A 26,933-nucleotide genomic window follows, 5' to 3' on the forward strand; every position below is an offset into this window, starting at 1 on the left:
TAATTATCTTGAGTATGCACCTGATAGAGGAAAAAGAATTTTAACGTGTGATAGTATACTTCACTTATCTTGGATCATTTTAGTAGTCCTAAACCAGGAGTAGCTGAGTAATGCTGTCCAGATGTCATTGACTATAGCAACAGCCCCAGTTGTTATGGCCAAAGGTAAAGGATGATGGAAACTGTAATTCAACAACATCTGGGGAGGGGGGTACTATATTGGCTTTCTGTCCTAAGCAATCACAAATCTTTTGTCCACATTACTAGGTTAAATAGTAGTAATGGATCTAGCTTGATTGCCTAGACCCTAATCTAGTTTTAGAGTATTGGAACAATTTCAATGTCTTTCCTGAATTTGTAGAGCCAATAAAATAGCCATGTGATATTGTGTAAGATATTCTCTACACGGTAGTGAGCTTTATTGTAAAACCATGTTTGTGAATAAAAACTAAAAGTCTCCCACTCCTCTCTGATCATACTTTAATCATTTATGAATAAATGTGAACATTTATCCAATTATTTGTAAATATACCACATAAAAGATCTTTCAATGCATCAATTTCTTAAGGGCTGCAGCATACAATACTGATAGAGATCTGATCTGGGGTGAAGAGTGCTTTAGGGGATGGGCTGCCCTATCAAGGAGAAATCAGACAGAATTGCCACTGACATTGGTTGTAACTTTAAGAACTGTAATTTTAAGAACTTGTGACTGAGCTTGTTTTCCCCTCTTCCCTCTCATTCCTTTCCCCCCTGATGTGCCATGTCTTCTTAGATTGTGAGCCTGAGGACAGGGACCATCTTAGAACCAATTTTTGTAAGCTGCTTTCAGAGTCTTTCTGGCTAAAGGGGAAAGTATGAATGCTGTAACTAAATAAACATTCTTCATTTTTTCCAGCAACCTGCAAGACTGAATTCTGAAATATGAGGTAGTTTTACAGAATCATTTAGGATGATTTATGTGGAGTAGTTACCCCTAATGTATCTATGATGTTAAGCCAAGCATTTAATGAGCAAATTTCCCCCTGTGCCTTGTGTCTGTGTTTGTGACTCTGAGGTCATTATCCTCTGTCCCTTCCTGGTGCTTGAATCCTAAAGTCCAACCAAGGCTCCACCTCATGCATGTAAGTGTTCATATCTGCATTTGAGAAACAGGACTTGTGCACCTGAGATAAAGGGGATTCCTAACAAATTTAGGAATAAATTAACTAAATCCAGGATAAATTTAATTAACATTCTGGTCCTTTTCAAGTAACACAAAAATCTGAATAATCAAGACATTGCATATGACAATAACTTTTGTGTGCTTTTGCTGAGAGGCTTAGTTCTAAATAAAAATATGCAAATTTTTACAACAATCCATATGGATGAATTGCAAATGAAGTAAATGGCATACTGGGTACATTACAATTCATCCTAAGTTGTTGTTAAGTCCCATTCATCTTAAGGGAAGAGTTAAGTATGAACTTAAGGTTTCTTTCACTGAAATCACTCTGAAGTATGTATGTTTGGCTGGATCTTATCCACAGCACAACTGATAAAGAGTTTACCTCAGAATCCATTGGAGGGTACTTTCTGCCTTTGCTCTTTCCAAGACATTTTGTTTTTCCTTCTTCTAAGAGTTGACACCAGAAGCCCTTGTGTGAGTCAAACCTGAAACATATAATGCCTTTAGATACAATGAATAACATCATTCTGTGTGTGGGGAAAAAAAGGTGAAATACAAGCCATATTGCATTGTTGCCTTATCTGCATAAACTGAGAGCTAGTTCATATGATGACCTCTAAATGAAGCATCATGAATGGACTCATCCACTGCCACCACATGCTGATGAAGCACTTCCTTGCTGCTCCCTCAAAGAAAGGTGACACCACTGAGCACTCATCATCTTCTACATGGAAGAAGGAACAATAATGGTAACATGTCCATTAGTTTATTGGACTTCAATCAAATTTCATGAGGTGCAGTCTTTCAAATATGGTGCTGTGTGATCCCCTGCAAATGCATTACGGGATTTCTTTGTGTGTGTGAAAAAGGACAGTTTACCTGTCAAAAGATGCTTTACAGGAAAATTCAAACAAAACTATTGTATTTGCAGCTTGGGTAACCAACTGCATGGATTCCATAGCCATAGGTTAATGTGCACCAGTTCTCAGAAACATGAATATCATTTGTTCTGTTTCATTGTTTCTACCTATCCTTCTTTAGAATACTGAGCCCCATTAACACCTCTAGTGTGGGAGTCATTACAATGTTCTTCCTTCACAGACCATGAGAGTAACAGAAATTCCAGGTTCAATGTGAGGAGCCCGTGTGATGGCTCCCCCTGTGCCATCCATGCCCATTTTCTGGGAGGGACCATGTTTGCATGAATATAAGAAGAGTCTTGCTAGATTAAATCAAAAGCTTATCTAATGCAATGTTCTGTTCTCACAGTGGCCAGCCAAATGCTTATGGGAAGCCATCAAGCAGGACATGAATGCAATAGCGCTCATGCTTGGGTACCCCAGAACTGGTTTTCAGAGACATACTGCATCTCATGCCCAAAGTAACATAAGGCCATTATGACTAGTAGTTAATTAATAGCATCTGCCATGAATTTGTTTAGTTCTTTTAAAAAGTAGACTGTTTTCACTACTCCAAGGCATGGGGTGGATTATTATGGCACAGTAGTGCACAATAGAGAGGCACTATGTCATACTCGACTTCATATGTGACACACTTGTCCAAAATATTGGGTGCTGGTGGTTTAAGCAAAGATTAATATTCACCAGCTTATATAAACTGCATGGAAAAAGAAAAGAAGACATCCAAGGTTAAATAAATTCAGAGTGTACTTTTATGAGAGCTGTATCAGATCATTTAAGTGAACAAGAAACCCTAAATAGAAATCTTTTAACAAATCATTGTTCGCAAACAAGAGTAGACAGGAAAGAAAAGCATGCGCTGGAATTAGATGCAGATGGGAATAATTCACAGCATCCAGGTCAAGCAGTATGGTGTAAAAGAGGCTGAAAGTTCAATAGAATTACTCTAGGGGTGAATTTGATCCATTATGTCTTTACAATGCACTTGACTTTATCTCATGGAAGATAAAGTCGGGTTTTTTTGCCACATACTCAACAAAAAAAGAACAGCACAATTGACTAAGAGGCGTTAAATAGAGAACTGTCTGGGAATGAACACTATTCTTTTTTGAGAGCTTCTTATGAAAACAGACAATGGGATTTCATACAAAAGAGCAGACTAAGGTTATCAATCTCATTTTAAGGGCAAGTGAATAAATGTTTGAATCAAAATGGTTTGTGTACATGACTATTTATTATATACACAGTGGGTCCTGTATCCCTGACACTGGCATTGTTGTGCCTTTCTAATCAAAAGCAGCTTCTGTCCTTGCTGCTTATGGATAGTGATTCTTCTGCTGCTGAGCAAAGAGGTGAAAAGGCGTTCCACTTATCCATTCAAAAGCAGAACTAATTTATAGAGAACAGTCCTTGTTTTTTCTGTCTGGTGTCTTGACTGTTCTGAAGTGGTTCACCATATGCATGTTTAAAGTAAGATTTACAGAAATAGTTTTCTTCCCAGTGGTTGTGTACAGCTAACAGGATTATTGTGAATTAGCTGGGTTGTTCCCACCTCCACTCCCGAAAGGAAATCGTGATGTCATAAGGTCATGTATGAGTACATATTTATCCATGGGAATTAAATGGGGGGGGGGGAGGCTTTTAAAAACCCACATATTTCTAAAATTAGAAACAGTGAGCTGGTTCGGATGATCATGTCTTGACTTAATAAGACAATTTGTTTTGTGCTTTTTGCCTGTATATGCTGACCCTTTGCATGGGTTGTAAATAAAACAAATTAAAGCAAATTAAAAAGGCTCAAATAAACCACAATTTCTTGTTTCTTCTGAACCAGGAAGTTTGGAACAAGCCAGAATTCTAAAACAACTTGGTATTTAGCAAGCCACCAGGTATCAGTAGGTAGCAAGTGCACAGAATTCCATGCTGGTGAGTTAGTGAGAGACGGGCTGGATTTCTCCATCTCTTCTCTGTCAGTCTGAGGTGGAAGGAAAGTCACAATTCCTCAGCTTTGTCCCTCTCTGTCAACACAGTTGGCAGAAAGCATTTTTATTAGCAAGCTAATAAAAAGGCTTTCTGCCAACTGTGTTGACAGGTTGGCTTTCATATACAGCACATGGAGGAGGAGGAGGCTTTCCCTCTATGGCTAGCATGAAATCAGTCCACTAGCCCCTTAGTAGGCTAGCAAAAAACAACAACATGTGAGCTAGTGTATTTAAAAGGCAGTCTTCAATGGTTTGAAGCTGAGTCAAACTTACTCAAAAGGTGGCAACCAGTTGCTCCCCAGTTCAAACAAAATGGGAAGCTATGGTTACTTATGGACTTCCTACTTTAATTACAACTTATGTGAAGAGATTGTGTGCATAGGAAAAATGCTTACTCATATCTTGGCTTGTTAATCTGAGATACTATTGTCCGAACTGGCTCCTTATTGCAGTTCTTACTTTTATCATACTATGCAAACCGTGTTAAATAAATCAATGAATTAACTCACGTTAGGGCTTCTGAGTAATTATAATGAGGAGTAACTCCAAGAAACTTCTGCACTTCGTCCATCACGATAGCTGGATCATTTCTCAGCTGCTGTCCATCAATAATTAGTAACTGGGGGGTGGGTAGAAAAGTCAACTGTGAATACTGTATTTAAAATTCATTATCTGTCAGACTTCAAACATTTTTTCACATACGCAAAGCTCAGTCTTTAAGAGGAACTGAGGTGCCCTGGGGATCAGTAATAAATCCATTCATATTTATCACCACTTTTAATGATCTAGGAGTGAGGTAAATGGCTCACTAATTAAGTCTGAAATGATATTAAATTGGAAGCTGCTTGGAATACTAGTGATGATAGAGAAATAAAGATCTTGACCCAGATAAATTCGAACTATGGTTTGCCCTGAAAAATGCTATCAAATGTAGCTTTGAAAACAAAAGCAAGATAAAAAACATATGTATATCTTCTGTTTCTTAATATTCAGTCTGGTGACAGTTAAATTCAGAAGCAGAACAGGAAACAGTTTTTTGGGTGTGTGCCATTCTTTAATTGCTTGTGATCCTCTTGGACCACTATGAATGAGCAAGGGGCTCTAGGAGGTAAAGCAGTTGGGTTATTTTTAAGTTGATTGACCATGTGAGCCACTTACCCTGCGAATCAGGCAGCATCTTAGCAGGAAACCGCAAAACAGCAACAAAGAGACTGACAGTGACTTATCACATGAAACCTCATTTAGCAGGCCTGCCTGTCACTACTATGGTCATAGTGGGACTTAAGATAGGACAGAAAGTGAAAGAACCTTAAAATAAGGGGGGGGGGATACTGAAGTACATCATTCCAATGAATGCATGGGTTGTACTATTCTAACTTTTAGAGAAGAAGCCCCTGGATATTTGCTGTATCCAGAAAGGCTCAGACAGTTGCCAAAATGATTTTGAAACAGTAGCCTACCATGAAGATCAACATTTCACAAGGTAGTAGAGAAGGACTAAATATTTACCTGATAAGGTGGAAAGTAAGTTAGCCATCTTTCTATATGGGTAGCATACCATCCAGGTACTAGACATTTCTTTTGAAGAGCCTTAAGCTCTGCTGAAGCATGATGTCCAGCGCTGATCACTTGATAGAAGGTAAACTTTAGAGCTGCAGGGTCTTTGTGTGATCGCTGGTGCTGGAGGGGAAAATATTGAAGTAATGCAAATGGAAAACAGAGTGGCCAGCTTCTACTCTTAAAAGAATACTCCTTTAATTTTAATTGCTTGACAATGCAAAATTGTAAATTTTATAGAAGCTGGACAGATGAAATATATGATAAACTAATTCCAGTAAGGATACATTATTGATTACTTTGAGTAAAACACTAATAAGGTATGCACAGAATAACCAATATAATTTTTGTTGTTAACTACCTGCCCCTCACTTTAATTTCCCATGTAAAAGTGGGAAGAAGCTAACACTAACATCTTTCCTTGATTGCTTTTAGATCTAACCCATTTGATGAGCTACTTTGTTGAGAAATGACCATATTTGGGTTCTGGGAGGGTACAATTAGTCCTTTACCCAGGGACTTGAATATAGGTTTAGCAGTAGTAATCTTATTCTTATTAATGATAAAAATAAAATATTTTAAAAACACCATCTCAGCAATGAGAAACAGCGTGTAGTATGACTATACCAGTGACTGCCTATGCCAATGACAGTCAGATCACTCTGTTCCATGGACTATTATTGTTAATAAGCTTAGCAGCTAGAAAATTTGAGCAGTTGTCTATACAATTAGTAATAAGGCAATAGAAGCTTGAGGGACAGGCAGGCCAGAGACATCCACTGACTCTTGTAGGACACATCCAATCTTCAGCTGAAGCAGTCTGTTGCTGCTTGTCACACCACACCAAAGCTCAGTCCCTGGAATCTTCAAGTAGGATTAGTAAAGGCACTGTTCTGAGACCCTGAAGAGCTAGATGGACCAATAATCTGACTTAATACAAGGCAGCTTTCTAAATTTCTAGGACAGTATTGAATTCTATAAGAAACTAGCTATAAGGGGAAATAATATCATAATAGAAAAATATACTATAATAAACTTATGAGAATTAAAGGAATGGATCACCAGTCTTTACCAGCAGTCCAATCCAAACCAAACCTATAGATTAAGAAATGATGCTGAAATTTTAATCCCATTTACCTCGGAATAAACATACTGAAATAAATGGGGCTTATTTATGAGTAGTCATACCTAGGATTGTGTGGTGACTTGCTAAGAAAGGCTTAATTCAAATAATGCTTTGTCCTTCAAAATAAAATAGAGGTGCATATGCTAAAACAAGCAACCCAAAATTCTTTATCATATATTAATCTAGAACCTGAATTAATTCTTAAATCTTCTACCTGATACCAGGAGTATGCTCGATCTGATGGATCGATGAGAATGGTGATGATTTTTGCCTTGGGAATCAAAGAAGCTGCTCGTTTTGGGGCTTCTTCAGAATGGAAGTAGTTAGCACTCTTCTCAAAAAGGAAGTCTGTAGTAATATTTGAAGGTGCAGGAAAGAATTCCATATACCTACAGAAAAAGAATATGTTCCTTAGAACAGTTTAGAAGTTGCAAGCATTATGCAGAAAGGAACTTATTTTGAGCACATTAAAAAATTTCAAAGACAAGCTTTATCTGTTATATTTTGTAATATGTTAAACCAATCCTAGGTGTCATTGTCAAATAGAAGCAACCAAATGTTTGCACTTGTCTGCTAAATGGTATTTCCTAATTAGATAAATGAGAAGTTTAGAAACTTTCCAACCACACACCTGGAATCACATTTTATCAAGGTTTTGGAGCAGGAACATTTGTTGATGTGATCTGGCCAGAAGCTGCAGCCATTCTGTCAGTGGCCTTTGATTCAGGCTTTTGTGGTAGAAAAACAAGACTGCTATGACTTCTGACATCTCACAAACCTAGTTAGAGTGAAAAGCATATACAACTGCCTGTGAATCAATACAACTACCTTCCATGTCTGCTTTCAGCTCTGTGAGCATATTGATTCACAGACAATGCTATACATTGTCCCTATAACTAGCCTTGCTAAATGTTAGAGTCCATGAAGACAGTCTGTCCAGGGAAACAACATATGAGAAATTTCAACATTTTGTTTCCTTTTCCCCCAGTAATGCATCTTATTTTCTCCTTAACAACACTGTACAATACTATCAACAGAAGTGCTTCATGGAGGCTGTTCTTAGTTGTTGCAGTTCATTTGATGATCAGATTTACAGAAATGGAAGAATCTGAACAAACTGTGAGTGACAAACTGTGTGTGAGTCAGTCAGCAGCAAGCATTTTAGTTGACTAACCAAATAAACATGTGATATTTATTAACCACAAACCACCTGTTGGACTTAATAATAAAAATATATTGCAAAAATAAAACCAGTATGGCATTAGTCATTCTAAGAAAGTAGACTACTCTCATAGAATCAGCATCAATGTGTGAGAACAGAGTTCCATGAGAAAACTTGCTAGAGCGGATCTTTTCTGGGATTGGTCCATCAGGCAAAATATCCTGATGCAAGACTGGGGCCCTCTCTTCAAGGATTATTTTCTCACTACTCTCTACATGGTATCGACAAACCTTCCCTCACTGTTAACATTATGGGTAATTAGAACATTATGGTTAAGTAGAATAATATTAATATATTAGAACAGAATGGAATAATATAATAATATGGTTAAGTAGAAGACAGTGGACACAATCCAAGAGGAAGTTCATTTATGCCAAGAAAAGGACTACGGTACTTTTGCAGAGAACCCATTCATTTTAATGAGACGTTAAAATGAAAATGTCCTACAGGATTTCCCTCTTGCACATGTGAGGAGTAAAACACAAAGACGTCTAAAATTACTGCTAAACTGGCTATTCCCCAGCTGGCTGTTTAACGCTGTGCCTGAAGCTGGAGGTAAAGGGAAGTCAGATGGTTTCAAAGAGGGAGAAAAGTGGAATGGTTAAGCCAGACTCAACTATGTTCCCCTAAAAATGTGTGGGATGGTTATAGATCCACCTGGAAATATGTGGGCTTTCTGGTCATTGACCGTATTAAAGATATTTGATTTTGATATGTGGGCTGGCATTCCACTACATTTCGAGTACTGTTTTAGCCATATGCAGCAGCATGTTTAGGAAGACCAGCTTTTATGAAAGTGAACAGAAACCTCTAAATAGACATGTAAGAAACACAGCAGTGGCTCTTTTTAAATTCCTACTTGCTACCGTAGTAAAGAATAGAATGTTGTTGTTTATATTGTCTTTTAGGTAGACTCCGAATTGTAGCTGCTAGATAATACTCCATTTCCATTTAAGGCACAATTAAATAATGTGACAAATGGTAATTAAACTTCTCTTTGTATAATCAGAAGTATTTAATTGTTTGAAATATACCAGTATTTTCCAATAGCTGTGGTAAAATAAGGGAAGAAATCACAGATGGCATTTATTGTATTTGTAATTGATGCTACATTATTTGTACACACTTAATTTTTAGAATAGTAAAAGTTATTTTAGTCTGCATAAACAACCTCACATTGGTAATGCCATTTTTGTATTGTGCATAGTATAGAAATTTTGAGATTTATACTAGTAACCCATCTTACCAATCAATCCCCCTGTGGTAGTTATTTCTATTAAAGAACTGTACCTCCTCAAAGGTTTTGGGGCTGGGGGAGTTACTAATGATGGATGGATGCATAATCAGGAACAAATACAAAGCTGTTGTACCTGCAAAGAGAATAAAAATCCAAGAGTTGAGACGAGACAGGACGTTCTATCAACTGGATCCTAATTTTATACAACATTTGTATTTTGTGATAATCATCCTCGATTATACCAGCAATGAACTTTTAAAAGCATGTATAATATGCATGCAAAACTTTTTTCAATGAAAAAAGAGTACTTGTCTTACAAAAGTTTTCTTGGATCAATGCTGAATTGAAATTTATTTAAGTAGTAGCTGTATCTATACTGAGAACACCTGAGATTTCATTCACTTACATTGCAGAAGATGCACTGCTTTAGTGTTTTATTTAAATTTATATACCACTTTTCCATTAAAAATGTGCTCAAAGTAGCTCACAATAGAACAAAAATGCAAATCAATAAATCATTACAATAGCAATCAAATATGAAATAAATTCAAAACATAACATGACAATCCAGCAAGTAACTCAGTTTGATTATATTAACATTGTAACACTTTAGAGTAATCATAAAACAAACTCAATTGTTGAAACATCAATTAATAACAAATACAGTAAATGTTCAAATGCAACTGAATGCCAATAATAAAAATAAAGGAAAGCAAATGTTCCTGCTCAAACTAAAGAAGTATAAAAATTGGTGTATGCTGGTATTTGGGTTACGTGTGGAAGAACACAACTCTAAATAAATATTTTTTGTTTTATACAATCACTTATAATTTAACAGCCATTTTGGAGTAGACAGTTATAATGTTGGGGCAGGGTTTATGAATCAAACAGAACAGCCTTGTGCTCTGTTGGTTCATAGAAGCTGCAGTGTAGATAAGCCTGAGTTCATCATTGTTGCTCTTAGCTAATATTTTCTTCTACCAAGCCAATTCAATAAGCCCTTACCAGTTTTCTGGGGTCCAATAACCAGGAATTTTGGTAACCGATCACAGGTTTTTTCTTTTGACCAGATATCTCTGTGTCGCTTGTCATCACAAGGATTCTAAGTTAAGGAAAAAGCAATCTTTCATCATCATCATCATCATCATCATCATTGCTACTAGTCAACAGTAGCTAAATTGTCTAGTTTACATATTATGTTGCAAGATAAATTTTAATTTTATAAGCATTAAAATTAATTTTTAACTTTAATTTTTGAATGATGAATATAAAATAAGTATTACTGCTAGGAATCACATTTCCTTATTATGATCTAATAGCACAGTCCTATGCAATCAGCATTGAGTGCAAAGAGGCTTATTCCCAAGTAAGTGTGTATAGGATTGCAGCCTTAATTTATGTTTATCTAGTATCAATGCTAAAATAGTTTATATTTATTCTATTCATAATATCTGGTACCACCATGTGGGCCATTTTTGGCAAGTGGATGGGGACACCCACTTGTCAATAACCTGACATCACAGGATGATTCAAACTTCAACATAAGGATTTAGGCAAACATAAGGCACCATTCCCCATCATGGCTCACTGCCTTGTCGTGGCGAAGGGGCTTGAATAACTCCAAGAAGCTCTGAGCTATGCCGTGCAGGGCCACCCAAGACGGACAGGTCATAGCCGAGAGTTTAGACTAAATGTGATCCACCTGGAGAAGGAACTGGCAAACCACTCTAGTATTTTGCCAAGAAAACTCCATGGACATAAAAAGGAGAAGCTTTGAGAAGAAAGTGAGAGCTTCCAAGGCATGCTCTGGTTCAACTAAGACTAAACAACAAGAGTTTGGATGTGATAACCCGCTTTATCACTACTTGAAGGAGTCTCAAAGCGGCTAACATTCTCCTTTCCCTTCCTCCCCCACAACAAACACTCTGTGAGGTGAGTGGGGCTGAGAGACTTGACTAGCCCAAGGTCACCCAGCAGCTGCATGTGGAGGAGTGGAGACGCGAACCCGGTTCACCAGATTACGAGTCTACCACTCTTAACCACTACACCAAACTGGCACCATTGGATTAAAAAGGGGAGAAAAATCTCCAAATTATATATGTTGCTAGGCTAGGTTGTGTAAAATACTTTGTTTTTATATGGTTTTTAAGAAGCAGAGATCTAGAAAGAGGGGGGGAGAGTAATGATAAAAGTGATACTGATTTTATAACATTCAGTTAGCAATCAAAAGTTTTGCTTAGTTAGATTCAGATTAGTAATCTGACATTAAGGGTAGAAAGCAGTTTTATATATGCGGTATATGATTTTTATGCTGCATGTTCAATCCCTGGGATCTACAGGTAGGGCTAAAAAAGACTATCAGACTGCACAGAACATTAAGCAAGCTGTCCGTTCTATCCCTCATAGCATGTTTCTTTTGCAATCTTACCTGCCAAAGAGGGTCCTTTTGCTCAGGGAAGAGTTCAAAGTACTTGTGAGCCAACTGAATTGGAGGTAGTGTCTGCAGCTTCAGGTTAGTCCAACTCTGAACAAAATTAGCCAGATTGACAAAGGTGTACAAACCCAAGCGGTCATTCCCATAGTTAGACAAGTGAGTCATGAAGATGCTGATCTGTAAAACAAAGCACATTTTTCTTACGGTATCACTAGATGGCAGTGAAGTTCCAGGGAAGATAACATCCATGCTATTTGTCCTTAATGCTCTGGCTACGCATGCTCTTATTGACAGGCATTTCCTATGCTCTGCTGTGGTGGTAAGACAGCACAGTAAAGCACATTGGGCTCCCAAGGCTGGTATGACATAGCTAGTTTCTATGCAGCATACAGTTAGTAGTGCATCAGTGAACTGATGCTGCATCAGCTGCAGTGATAAACTAAGAAAAAAAAGAATTTTGGAAGCATTGGGAAAACTTGTTCTCTACCACTATATACTTTGAATCAGTTATGATAAGTGATGATTTTTGGCCAGCAAATGTGCTTGGCAAATGAACAGCTGTTCAATTATTATTATCTAAATATTTATTAAATGGAATGTATAAATAATATCCCTCCCGCCCAAAATTTTCTTACAGGAAACAGAACAAAAATAATAATCACGTATATTGTTATTAGATGCATATAAAATAAAGTTCCTCCAGATGGCATAAAATGTCTGTGGTTCCTTTTCCCCTGGTAGGTTGTGTGTGTCCGTCCCCCCCAAGAATGCAGTATTTCAAACATTTCTATGCCAAGCAGGTAAGTCTAGATCTTCCAAGGATTTCCATCTCTGAACTACAGATTGTTGTGTAAAGGTAAAGGTACCCCTGCCCGTACGGGCCAGTCTTGACAGACTCTGGGGTTGTGCGCCCATCTCACTTAAGAGGCCAGGAGCCAGTGCTGTCCGGAGACACTTCCGGGTCATGTGACAAAGCTGCATCTGGCGAGCCAGAGCCACACACGGAAACGCCGTTTACCTTCCCGCTGGTAAGCAGTCCCTATTTATCTACTTGCACCCGGAGGTGCTTTCGAACTGCTAGGTTGGCAGGCGCTGGGACCGAGCAGCGGGAGCGCACCCCGCCGCAGGGATTCGAACCGCCGACCTTTCGATCGGCAAGTCCTAGGCGCTGAGGCTTTAACCCACAGCGCCACCTGCGTCCCAACACAGATTGTTGTGTAGTGGTCAACAAATAAGGTAGCAATCCCTTACATGGTAACAGAAGTCCCTGCAAATTCAACAAGTTATATATAAGGTGCATTACAATATCTAATATTTCCCCATGAGCTGCTACTTTCCCTGCTATACAACCCCTGGAAACAAATACAATAGCAGTGGTTACACTTCCCTAGAAAAGATCTGAATGTCGCTAAAAACAACTGTCTGAATCAGAAGGGATTAGTCAACCCAAAACTTGTGGTTACCAAAACCATGCATTTCTCTCCAAAGGTATGGGCTCTTGTCTCTGACCTCACCTCTTAAAGACCGCGTGAGACCAGAGACAATCCCACACTCCCTTTCCCAGCTCCCAACTTGGAGCTGGTGAAAAGGGTGTAGATTTCATGCAAAGCAAAAACGAAGCCCTTGTCCCACCTTTCACTCAGAGCTGGAAAGGGAGAGTCTGGAGCTATGTTGTGTTTCTATACTTGCTGGGTTGTTGAAGTATCTGGCAGGTGAGAGCAAAGATGCTACACATCTGTACCCCTACCCTGAGGCAGAATCAAACCCCAAATTGCATGCTTTCCTTCAACTTTGGGGATGAATCCACTATTATTTGGAATAGAAAGACCAGATACAGTGGTACCTCGGGTTATATACACTTCAGGTTACAGACTCCGCTAACCCAGAAATAGTGCTTCAGGTTAAGAACTTTGCTTCAGGATAAGAACACAAATCGGGCTCCTGCGGCGCGGCAGCAGGAGGAGGCCCCATTAGCTAAAGTGGTGCTTCAGGTTAAGAATGGACCACCAGAACAAATTAAGTACTTAACCCGAGGTACCACTGTAGTTTGACTTGGTGTAAGGCAGCTTCCTGTGTTTCTATGAATCACATTAGCAGTCCTCTCTACCCCACACCTCCAGGATTGGTAGTCTAGGGCTCATCACCCTCTCCAGAAAGTGACTGAACACATGCCACTGCAAGTAAAAACTGTGGAGCCCTGCTAATCAGGACAACTAAAGTACATACATTAAAGAGAAAGCATTGCATTTCAAACAATATTGTATTTTTGTATTCACAATACCAAATGCAATATTTTTCTACGAAAGCTGCCTAACTAGCAAACACAATGCTCAACTGCCTAGCCTTGCTTACATGGGAAACAGCTTGAATATCTTGTTAAAAGGCCAATTAATTGTAGGAATGACTGGATGTGCTAGAAATTGAAATACATTCTAATATTATAAGACATTTCCTCTGGCTCAGTCTGAGATAAGGTATTTCTTTGCATGACAGGAAGAAGGTATGATATTATTTAAACCTTTTCCTCACCCACAAAATCAAGGTTTAGAGAAGGAAAGTTGGATTTGCAGCTTTCAGGTTGCAATGCATTTTAAAACGTACCTTCTATGCACTCCATTTCCACCCAAAGCTCTGCAATTCTATTTCTGTGCTGCTTCTTTAGCAGAATTTGCAACAAGCATCATTTCACAGAGAATTTGTTTAATGAGTGTCACCTTGTGACACTGCCTGGCTTGTGACTAAAGCCCGGGGCTTCATTTTTTGTTATTCTCAAAGCATGAAGAGATACAAAGAGATATAATTCATAGAACACAATCCCCCTTATAAAGCTAGAATGGTAAAAAAAATGTATTTTCAAAAGATGGCTGTGTTCCCTTCAGGCAAGGAATAATGTATTTTTTGGCCACATGTATAACCTTTTCAAATTTATTTTATTATTTTTAGTGCTGAAGCCGTAAGTAGTCTAGAAACTACTACTTTGTTACTTTCAACAAAGATATAATTGGAAGGTTTCCCCACAAAAGGTAAGCTTGATTTTTCAGCAGCTTCTTTTTCCTCCTACACCTGTGCTGACCTCTGACATTTATAATGTCAGTTCACCTCCCGGCAATTCTTTACCTGCCAACAACTTTAACACTGCACTGAAAGAGGGGGAAAGAGAGAGAACTTGAAAAGGTTAGTAGTTCAGGGGAAATATGTATTATTCTTTCCCTGAAGCAAATCTCACTATAATCCTAAGAATGTTATTGTGTGGAGGGTTTTTACTCTTTTTCCTTTTTTTATAAAAAAAGTGGACTAAATAGATCATAATAAATCATTTTCAAAAATAGGATGCTTTGCCAGAGAAGAGAAAAAAATTCAACATGGACCTCAAATTCAGTTTTAGTTCCACTCTGCCTCTACATTACAAAATGTTAAACATATTTGCATGAAAAGAGACATGATAAAATGTTAGTTTCAGCTCATAGTGTTAAATCTAGGTTTCCTTCGCTGTTTTAAAATATGTTTATTATATGTTTACTGTTAGAAGGGATTCCAAAATCTGCCTGTCATGTTTTTAAGTTCTACTCAGGAAAGCTTATCATGGCAAAGTCCCAGATGTTTACAACTGCTTCTCTATGGATACAAATTTATATTTAGGAAGCCCACTAGTTCTTTGTAGTACTGTGAAGTCCAGCCCCTGAATGGCACCAAGACAAGACTCAGCAGTACGGAAGGAGGAATCATTTCACTGCAGCACTGTGATGGGAGAAGCCATGCCAGGAAAATTGGCCCTTCATCATCTCTTAAACATTTTTAGCAGCCTAAGGTAAGTCATGCCAATTGTAAGTTGGTCCAGGAGAGAACTTGAATGTATGTGAAATGTTCAGTTTATCAAAGTAACATTCCACATGTGTAGCTATGTTGGTCTCCATAAGCAAATCCTACAAAGAGCATTGCCTTACATTAAATAACTATGCACTTACCGTATTTTTCACCCTATAACACGCACCTGACCATAACACGCACATCGTTTTTAGAGGAGGAAAACAAGGGAAAAAACATTCTGAATGAAACAGTGGATGTATCATTTTTGTGCTTCATGCTGTGGCCACAGACATGTGATCTGATGGTGAATTTGGGGTGACCCAATGCAAAAATCCTGAGAATCCCTGTGGATCCATGCTTTGTAACCACGTTTTTGCACCATTGCAGCCCCAGGCAACAGTGGGTGTGTGATTTTTGGGGGGCAGGCTGTAGCCATGGACATGCTATGTGCTCTAATGGTGAATTTGGGCTGACCCAATGCAAAGATCCTGAGGATCCATGTGGATCCATGCTTTGTAACCACGTTTTTGCACCATTGCAGCCCCAGGCAACAGTGGGTGCATGATTTTTGGGGGACAGGCTGTAGCCATGGACATGCTATGTGTTCTGATGGTGAATTTGGGATGACCCAATGCAAAGATCCTGAGGATCCATGTAGATCCATGCTTTGTAACCACATTTTTGCACCATTGCAGCCCCAGGCAACAGTGGGTGCATGATTTTTTTTGGGGGGGGCAGGCTGTAGCCATGGACATGCTACGTGCTCTAATGGTGAATTTGGGATGACCCAATGCAAAGATCCTGAGGATCCATGTGGATCCATGCTTTGTAACCACGTTTTTGCACCATTGCAGCCCCAGGCAACAGTGGGTGCGTGATTTTGGGGGGGGGGCAGGCTGTAGCCATGGACATGCTATGTGATCTGATGGTGAATTTGGGGTGACCCAATGCAAAGATCCTGAGGATCCATGTAGATCCATGCTTTGTAACCACATTTTTGCACCATTGCAGCCCCAGGCAACAGTGGGTGCGTGATTTTTGGGGAGCAGGCTGTAGCCATGGACATGCTATGTGCTCTGATGGTGAATCTGGGCTGACCCAATGCAAAGATCCTGAGCATCCATGTGGATCCATGCTTTGTAACCACGTTTTTGCACCATTGCTGCCCCAGGCAACAGTGGGTACGTGATTTTTGGGGGGCAGGCTGTAGCCATGGACATGCTTTTGCACCACGTTTTTGCACCATTTTGCACCACGTTTTTGCACCATTGCAGCCCTGTTTTTGCATGAGATCATTGCTATGTGATCTGATGGTGAATTTGGGGTGACCCAGTGCAAAGATCCTGAGGATCCATGTGGATCCGTGCTTTGTAACCACGTTTTAAGTGGGGAGGGAAGGAAAAATATAGAAGGGACAAGGAGCACGAGAGGGGTGTGCGGAGAAGCAGCTGGCTAAGAATGCAGGAGAGGGGTTTAAAGGGGGGGAAGGAAGGCAAAAGTCCACCCACCCACTCAAGCCAGCCCTCTCTCTCTCTCTCATCTGCATGTTTTCCGCTGCCTGCCGAGTCCCCAGACGCAGCAGCAGCAGCAGCACCGGAGCAGGGACGCTCTGCTTTCCTCTCTACTTGCCTAGAGGGGAGGGGTTGCCTGGAGGGGAGGGGATTTCACTGCTCTTTGTTCCATCTGAGCAAACAGCAACCGAAACAGAACAGGGTGGGCAGTAAGACCCTGAGGCAGAATGCAGGAAAGCAGCAGCCTCCTCTCCTCCGTGACGGCGCAATATGATTTTTGCCATGCACTTGGGACAAACGGCTCCAGGGACCACACATTCGCTCTATAACACGCACAGACATTTCCCCTTACTTTTTAGGAGAAAAAATCTGCGTGTTATAGAGGGAAAAATACGGTAATATTAGTATAAAGGTCTCTGGAGCTGGAGCTCATTTCTTCAGATGTGTGAAAATGCAAAACCAAACTAGGAACAAAAACAACCAGCATTTCATTATGCTTAAGCCCTACAATACATTTCCTACATGTGAATTGGTCCTGAGCAATTTCTTAGTGAATATATGCTTTCCAATTCTTCTCAAGCAAATGTGAGTCAGCAATGCACTGATAGCCTTTAACACCCCTCTCCCTTTTAGAAAAGGCAAGACAAGACTGAATGAATTCTACTAACCTTTCCACCCTTTAAAATGTGTGTTTTGGTACATTATTAGATTGCATCCCACCATCTTAAAAGCTTTCTTATTAGAGCAGTTCAGCATTTTGTTGCTTCAGTGAAAAAACACCCACCCTTTTTCACCTTTTCTCCCAAATGAACTTGAAATCTAGCAGTGTTTCATTGCACTCCAAGGAAATTAAGATCCTTAAAGGAGAAAATTGAATGGAAAAAAATGTTTTAAATGATGGTTTAGAGCTACATTTGGCCCCTGGCTAGTAACTGTTTTTTAGTTTTCATCTTTTTCAGAACAGTAGCAAAGTTTCTCGATTTTGTTTTCCCATTGCACATAACCCTCTGGGCAAGCTGGATAATCATCTCCTTTTGACTTCTTGCTAGCATGCCTGCTTTCGCACACTGCAAAATCAAGAGTGGCAAAAGGTCTCCCTCCCCTTTGGATCTGTGTTCATTCCAAACCCTTGAAGTAGCAAACATTTCACCCAGCTTTTAGTTTATGATGAAAACATGGATCAAAAAAGAAAAGAAAAAGAAAACAAGTATTCAGATAATACATCTTAAAATAGTTCAATGTTTTCTTGACAATGTGCTATTCTGCAACAGAACATCCCAGTTGAACCCCACAGATTAGAGGGCAGTGCCTACTGCAATACACAGCCTCCATTCATCTGACAAGGGCTTGTGGGTACAAGACCCATTGAACCAGAACAAAGCCTTGGCTTTATTTTTAATCATCCTTTTCCTTTGCACCTATATTCAATCTATTGTCAAGACATGTTGCTGCGTTCTATACAACATAGAAAGCCGCCCCTTCCTGTCTGTCCTCTCAGTTCTGTTGGCATCCATCCATTTGTCTCAGGAAACAATGGAGGAGTTTGCCTTTGGGAGTGAGATGCTGTTGGAAGGTTGCAGCGCCTGCTGTGGCTGTAGAGACCGATGCGGGACAGATATATTTTGTTGCAGCTGGAGGAGATGAAGATGTCTGGTTGTGCTGCTGCATGTGGAAGGTGGTCGTAAGTTGCCCAGGACTCACTTCCATAAAGCAGCATTCTCAACATGCAAGCCTGGTAGACCTTCATCTTGGTAATGGATGTTAGCATCACATTCTCCTTTCAGTTAAATCTCTGATATATGCTCTACTTAAGTCCTACCCTGACCACTAAAAAAAGGATGGAGGAAGGAAAGTGGTAACTTTGTGGGTAAATAATTCAGCTTAAGCTAGGAAATATGGGTTCTAAAACTAGATTAATGAAAATCGGAAAAATGCATTCCTTAATTTTGCAACTGAACTTAGAAGACCAGACGAGCACACAATTGAGAAGATTGGCAGGTCTTCTGAATACTATTCAGGGTTCTGAAATATCAGTGATAACTTCCTTTTGAAAATGTTTGGAAAGTGGCAGAGGGATGTTTCCAAGTTTGTTTGGCAGGGCAAAAAGCCCCGAATAAAGTTTAAAATATTAACTGACACGAAAGAAAGAGGGGGATTTGCCCTGCCAGACTTGAGGTTATATTATGAATCTGCAGCCTTCTGCTGGTTGAAAGATTGGATCTTACTGGAAAACACTGATGTCCTAGATCTGAAAGGGTTTGACAATGTTTTTGGGTGGCATGCATATTTGTGGTATGACAAGGTTAAAGTGCACAAATTGTTTAAAAACCACATTGTTAGGAGAGCAATTTTAATGGTCTGGACAAAATATAAAGACTTATTGGAGAGTAAGACTCCGAGGTGGCTCTCACCGGTGGAGGCCAAGGCACGTAAGAGACCTAACATGGAAGCCGATTGGCCTAAATATGGGGAAATTATTGAAAAGATTGGAGACAATTGGAGGTTGCAGAGCTTGGAAAAATTAAAAAACAAGGTGCGAGATTGGTTGCATTATGCACAAATTCAAGAGGTCTTTAAAGTAGATAAGAAGGTTGGATTCCAGGTGGAAAAATCGAAACTAGAGACAGAACTGTTAGAACCAAAAAGTAAACTACTTTCGAGAATGTATAACCTGCTGCTTAAATGGAATACTCAGGATGAGACAGTCAAATCCGCCATGATAAAGTGGGCGCAGGATTTGGGGCATAACATTATGTTTGAAGACTGGGAAAGGTTATGGAACACCGGAATGAAATTTACGGCATGTAGTGCCTTGAAGGAAAACATTATGAAAATGATATACCGGTGGTACATGACCCCAGTCAAGCTTGCTAAGATATATCACCTGTCTGATAATAAATGCTGGAAATGTAAAGAGGCGGAAGGGACATTCTTTCACCTCTGGTGGACCTGCCCGAAAGTGAAGGCCTTTTGGGAAATGATTCATAATGAACTAAAAAAGGTACTTAGATTTACCTTACCTAAGAAACCAGAGGCCTTCCTCCTGGGCATGGTGGACCAGAGAGTGCTTAAGAAGGACAGAACCTTTTTTATGTATGCTACTACAGCAGCAAGGATCCTGATTGCAAAACATTGAAAGACACAAGATTTACCCACACTGGAGGAATGGCACACGCAGTTGATGGACTACATGGAACTGGCCGAAATGACTGGCAGAATCCGAGACTTGGGAGAAGAAACATTTGAGGAGGATTGGAGAAAATTTAAAGACTATTTGGAAAAACATTATAAGTTGTATGAATGTTAAAAAACGCACCTTTTAGGAAATCCTAGCTTCAGTAATGTTAAATTAAAGAAATGGAAATTAAGGTACAAGGAGTTAGAGATAGAATAATGAAACAACTTTATTGTGTTAAAATGAAAACGTACATGATTTGGGCCATAATATATTTGAAATTGGGTAACATGATAAAAAGGAAGATACAATAAGTATTGAAACAAGTTAACAAATTGCAGACGTTATGCATCACAGAGAATGCAGGGTTGGGAGGACGTGGGGAAGTCCAATAGATTTGGAAAAAAGAGTAAGAAAAATTTGTAACTTTCTTTTTCTACTTTTATAATATGCTCTTTATTCTTTTTTCTGTATTTCATAAAACTAATAAAAAATATTATAAAAAAAAAGAACTTTGCTTCAGGATAAGAACACAAATCGGGCTCCTGCGGCGCGGCAGCAGGAGGAGGCCCCATTAGCTAAAGTGGTGCTTCAGGTTAAGAATGGACCACCAGAACAAATTAAGTACTTAACCCGAGGTACCACTGTAGTTTGACTTGGTGTAAGGCAGCTTCCTGTGTTTCTATGGATCACATTAGCAGTCCTCTCTACCCCACACCTCCAGGATTGGTAGTCTAGTTATGTTTACAGAGAATGCAGGGTTGGGAGGATGCGGGGAAGTCCAATAGATTTGGAAAAAAGAACAAGAAATTTTGTAATCTTCTTATTTTACTTTTATAACATGCTCTTTATTCTTTTTTCTGTATTTTACAAACTTAATAAAAAATATTATAAAAAAAAATATGAAAATGTTTGCTAGCACCAATATATTGCTCTAGCAGACCACCATAGGGACTAACATAAATTGGCTTCGAGCAATTCAATTCCAAGTACATATTTTCAAGTTGCTAATTCAATTTCTTAAATCTTTTTGTCATGGGCTTAATTTTGGCATTAGGTTTACTTGATACATTGTTTAATAATAGGAGCAGAAGTAATGTCATGTAATCCAGTGCTTAAAAACAAAATGAATGGTGGTTAATGAATCTGTTTCACTTAAGTGCTAGAAGCAAATATTCTTTTAGTTTAATATAGTGCTGTTACTTTAGCTGCAGAATAAATGTTTACAGGCCACAAGAGCGTGTTTAACTTTCAGACCATCTATTTTCCAATTAATTTTGCATTGTGTACACTGTGTATGTTGGTCCCTGATATTGTCTCCATATTACTCTGAAGAGTTCAATCTCAGGTATTCAGAGACTCTTAACAGCTGCTCTTGCTCCATTAGACTCACAAAGTGACAGAATAATGAATTACCGGTAGGTTTCTGTCTGCACTTGAATTTATTTTCTTAAATTTGTGAAGGAAAAATAACCTTTTTTTAAAAAAAAAAAAGATAGATGGCATGAAAGAGCACTATTCAAAGTTTGGAATAAAAAAGGTTCTGCCTGCAATGTCACACTTTTCTTCAACATAAGCTGTATAGGGAAAATCTCACTGCTATCACAGATCTCCATTAGTAAATATCTATAAGAGAGGGTTGGGTGAAAACTCAGTAAATAATGCTTTAGTATCACTGAAATCAATGGAACCAGATACTCATGGCTAACCTAAGTCACACTGATTTCTGTGGGAGTAGATTTAATCTCGATCCAATCCATTTTTTTTTTAAGAGAACCTGTTGGACTGCATAAGTAATACAGAAAGCCATATTTTATTACAGATAGGCAGGGCATAACTGCTCAAACAAAACTGATTGTGTTTAGGATCCAAAGAAGAATGAGGTTGCTTCTAGTGGTGCAGAGAGCCTGGAACAGCACCCTTTATGGTGGCAGGGCTGTAAGTGGATGGCAACATGGCTACACATATCCATCCTTGAACTTCTCTGGAACCAAGCTTTCATCTACTAGCCCATAGAACAGGACTTGATGTCTGGAAGGTTTCAGCTCTGCCACACTGAGAAATTACTTGCACCCTCAATTTCAGTTCTGTAATTTATAACATAAAATGCACTAGAACAACAGAGTTCTAAAGTATTTTGTCCCACAGATGATATCAAATCTGCCTAAAGCACGTACTGAAGAAGAGCATTATGCATTACGGCACTGAAGGAGGTTGATGTGGAACATGAAAAGAGAGAGGGAGAAGTCTTGGGAGGAAAAAGGATCTGCTGAAAAATCAAGCTAACGTTTTGCGAGGAAACCATTCAATTATATATTTGCAATTAAAGGATGCAAAGCTGTCAGTTATTTAATTATCACTATTATTAAGAGGAAATATTGATATTCTGCACAAAATGTGTTAGGTTAGTTATGTAGGTTGGTTTCATGGACTAAACAGTTAATGCAATAAAGGTTTCGAGGATAGGTATAATACTGTTGGAAATCTCTTATCTAACCTGTTGTTTTCATCATCTGTATTTCAGTCATACCAACAAATTCTAAAGGCATACTATAAGCAGTACAGAAAGCCATCCCAAAGTCTGCAGCAACATCCATTTTTCTTACCTTTACAAGGCCATAAATAACATACAGGTATGATAAATGCCAATGTATGGTTCTCCAACTCTTTATAGGAAGTCCACGGCAAAGCTTATAAGGGCAATACATCTGTGGCAGCCTGGTATGATATCCTGATGAAGCCTGTACACTTAAGCCCTGTAAAGTGCTATGTGGTTCCAATTCATTGTTTAGAAAGAGCCACAGCTGAAGGAAACGAACTATTTAAATTAGACTTCCATTTTGAAAAGAGGCTAATGGTGCCATTAGGATGCATTTCAATGGCTTTCTTATTAAAATTTCTGTAACACTTTTTTGGAGCTAAAATTAAGGTAACAGACAGAAATGAGTATATCAAAAATATATACTAAATATTGCATCAGAAAACCCTATCATTAGTTAAATTAGTAAATAATAATAATCAGGAGTTGTATCCAAGAAAATCATTGTGTGTGAGGCACAGCTTAGAATAATAGAATCTTAGAGTTGGAAGGGACCCAAGGGTCATCTAGTCCAACCACCTGCAACTTCTTTGAGCACAATGGAACTCCTCCCAAGCACCCCCCAGATCTGCCATGGAGGTTTGCCTAACCCTCCAGAATGGGTTTGGGGAAAGTGAGAGGGCGTTTCCATTGCACTCATGGAAGGCATTCCATGCTGTCAATGATTAAGTTGGATACAATACCAGGATTCTAGGCAAATCAAATTAACTCTTCTCCTGCCTCTAGAAGGTTAATACTGAGTGACACCATCAGGTTTCTCTGGGCAGCATGTGGCATGGGGCTTGTACTTTGACAGAGATAGCTCTTATTTTGTGTTATCTGGTTTTTGGCAGAGGGTGGAGTAACAGGACCTGAAGCACATGCCTTTCAGCAGGTCTAGACCAGCTTTTCTCAACCTGTGGGTCCCCAGATGTTGTTGGACTACAACTCCCATCATCCCTTGTTAGCTAGGGGTGATGGGAGTTGTACTTCAACAACATCTGGGGACCCACAGGTTGAGAAAAGCTGGTCTAGAAGGTTGCCAGTTTTTCATAAGGAGGATAACTGCTCAGGATATACTGAACTCAGGCCATTTATGGCCTTCATTCACAGAATGTACCATTCCCCATGTAAATATAGCATAAACAGATACAGGAACATGATTGCAGAATGTATGTGTTATCTATTGTAGCTAAGGAATAATGTCTACATGCATGGCAGGAAGCAGACATAAAGTAAAGATACAGAAGTATTCCTTTAGATTTATAGACAGGTGTGTTTGTATGTTGAACTCAACTTGGCCCTTGGGTATAATTGCTCTTCTACGGGCTCAGAGATACTGATAATGCCTTCCTGTCATGTTTTATTAGCAAATCCTGCAAAACAAATATACTACCGAATGGCACTGTTCTATATCTGGTTCAAAACTTACATGTTTAGTTTCTTCATCATTCACAAGATGCCCTTAGGAGACTGGTAGCATCTCATCCTTTGAAACACTGAATGGAAGTATGATTCTACTAGCCCATAATATTTATTTTAAATTGTCAACAAAGCAAGAAAGAGAGATGCAGCAGGTCAGATCTAATGGAACCCTACTGCACTTGAAAGGAATTATTCCATTTAGGATGGGGAAAGCAATTTTTGCCAATTTCCCCCTTCCTGCTGTAGCCCCTGGTATCAACCTCTTCACTGCATGGGGAAAGGTGGAATCTGTGAAAATCACCACTTCTGTTTGTGGAACTTTCTATAAGTGCAACTTTTCATTAGCTAGGAACTGTCCCAAATGTTTTCAATATGGCCACCAAACTTGAGGACTTGTCCTTATCATGTCACTATGAATCTGCACAATGGCCCCTGTCATGTTGATCAAGAAGCCTCTAGCAGCTGTGGAACAACATAACCACTACTGTTTCTAATTCACATAAGGAGACTATTGCGGCAACAATTATCTGCTTCATTGAGAACTTACAGCCTTATCTCCCTTACATTCTAGTAGTGGGTTAGCCCAAGGAAGTAAGCAATAAAAACAGAAGAAAAATATGCTCAAAGGCAATCAAGTTCTTACTATGGATCAGCAAGCAAGCCTTGTTGCAGAAAAACCACCACAGTACTGTCAAAATGTAACACCATCAATGGTAATAACAGTATCACTGACTTGAAAATGAAGAAATATTAGCATGGCAGACAGCCATGTCTGGAAGCAATGCAATGTGAAGTAAATTGTCACCTGAGGTGCCAGGCTTGAAGTCATGACAAAAATAAAACAAAAGAATTCTATGCTGAGCAAAATAGGTAGCGTTAATTACTCAGGCAGGCAAAGTTTAAAAATGTATATTCATCAAATAATCTGTGCCTTGGGATAGATAAGAGAGACATTTAATGACAGGAAGAAACACAAAGTACTGTAAGGAAAAGCTGTCACAATCCCTCTCCTTCCTTCCTAAACACTGGGTACACATACCAATGTTGTCGTTTAGTCGTGTCCAACTTTTCGTGACCCCATGGACCAGAGCTCACCAATACATACGCCAATACACATACCACTACAAAATATAAAGGGCAATTGGAAGCCACAAAATGGGTCTGTGTGTATACAAACATGACTGCACTGCTCTCACTAAAGAAATCTAAAATGGAAGAGTCTTCTGCCAGCAAAGCCAGCTTAGCCCAATGCAGTAGACAAAGGTCCAAGACTTTATGAGACAAGAGGAGGCCCATAACCTAACAAAAATGGTTTTGAGAATTTCTACTTAGGGCAGGAAGGCAAAACCCATCTGTATGAGCGTACGAGGCCCCTTGCAAAGAAACAACAGTTACAGGGAAGCAATTTAAAATACTGTACATAAACTGTTTTTGTGGGAGGGGTGGGTTGTTGGTTTTTTGGTTTTTGGGCTTTTCTTTTTTATTATGTATTTTGTCTTTTTATCCTGTATTTTTGTGTTTTGAACTGCCCTGAGATCTACAGATGAAGAGTGGCATACAGATTTAATAAATAATAATAAAATAATAACTGTAATCCCGACCAAATGAATTAAAGTGAAAAATGAAATCACAGGAACAGCTGCCTTACATTAAACCAGACCATTAGTCCATCTAGCTCACTATGGATTACACTGATTTGCGGTGGCTCTCCAGGGTTTCAGACAGGGGTCTTCCCCACTCCTACCTGGAGATGATGGGGATTAAATCTGGGGTCTTCTGCAGATAGAGCAGATGCTCTTTCACTCTACTAGGGCCCTTCCCTAGTCTTCATGCACTCCACGCTTGCTATCTCCTGACAGGTGGTCTCACTAATTGGCTACAAGTCATATTAAGGCTGCAATCCCCCACACACTTACATGGGAGCAAGTTCCATCAAACTCAACCAGACTTACTCCTAGGTAGATATGCACAGCTTTGCATTATACAAGCATTTACCCAAGTGAATCTGACCCTCCGTAGCCTATGGGTGTGCAATGATTATTTAAAAGTGAATAGTGTGCTATCAACTCCCACTGTTCTTTATGCACTGCTGGAATTTATGCTCTCTACATGCTTTATGAACACAATGGGCTTTGCTGCTAGGATAATTTTATACCTGCTATCAGATCACAGTTCAGCCAGCGACAGAGGGGACGTAAACCAATTCCACAAAAGTGCATGCATTAGAAGACTACTAGATGAGCTATTTTAGAACACAAGCTTTTATGTTTCCCACAAACACAGCAAACAGATAATGTTTTTGTGCATAGTACTAAACCTGAAGGATCTGGAAACTTAGAAGGGAATAGAGCTAATATAAATGATCAAGTCATGTAAGACATTCACATATGCTATTCTTTTACACTGCTGTGGCTGTTTTTCGGCACAGAGGAGGATGTAAAATAAACTTCATAGCACAGCCAAGGTGGTGCTCTCCAGATGTTTGTGGAGTACAACTTTCATCAACCCCAGTCGGCGCATCCAAATGCTCAGGGAATATGGCAGATGTAGCCAAATGTCAACTGAAGGGCGCTAAATTATCTTACCCCTGTTATACATTTATTTCCATTATACAGTTAGATCTTGAAGTGCAGTTTGGTCTTGTCCATGAGCTGTAGGGATGACCAACATGGTACCCATGAAGGCCTTCAATGGCACATCTGGGCAGAAGCCCCAGTTTCTAAGTTTTTGTTTAAAAAAGTACATCTCTAGCCCTCCTAAGAAGTAAGTCATGAAATTAAATGTGCAGGTAC

General features: G+C 39.3%; 1 protein-coding gene across 2 annotated transcripts in view; it reads right to left on the reverse strand.

Annotated features, from left to right (window-relative positions):
• LOC310852711 (bifunctional heparan sulfate N-deacetylase/N-sulfotransferase 3) overlaps positions 1-26,933 on the reverse strand; it is a 58,091-nt gene that overhangs the window by 1,335 nt on the left and 29,823 nt on the right. For both annotated transcript variants that reach the window (XM_083756597.1, XM_083756596.1), the window contains exons 6-12: positions 11,640-11,822; positions 10,217-10,313; positions 9,221-9,344; positions 6,967-7,141; positions 5,579-5,749; positions 4,579-4,688; positions 1,550-1,652 (exon numbers count right to left, since the gene is read on the reverse strand). In XM_083756597.1, the coding sequence (XP_083612723.1) occupies positions 1,550-1,652; positions 4,579-4,688; positions 5,579-5,749; positions 6,967-7,141; positions 9,221-9,344; positions 10,217-10,313; positions 11,640-11,822 (963 nt within the window). The remainder of the gene's footprint in view (positions 1-1,549; positions 1,653-4,578; positions 4,689-5,578; positions 5,750-6,966; positions 7,142-9,220; positions 9,345-10,216; positions 10,314-11,639; positions 11,823-26,933) is intronic.

This window comes from Podarcis gaigeae, assembly GCF_964106915.1.
Source record: "Podarcis gaigeae genome assembly, chromosome: 9".
NCBI lineage: Eukaryota > Metazoa > Chordata > Lepidosauria > Squamata > Lacertidae > Podarcis > Podarcis gaigeae.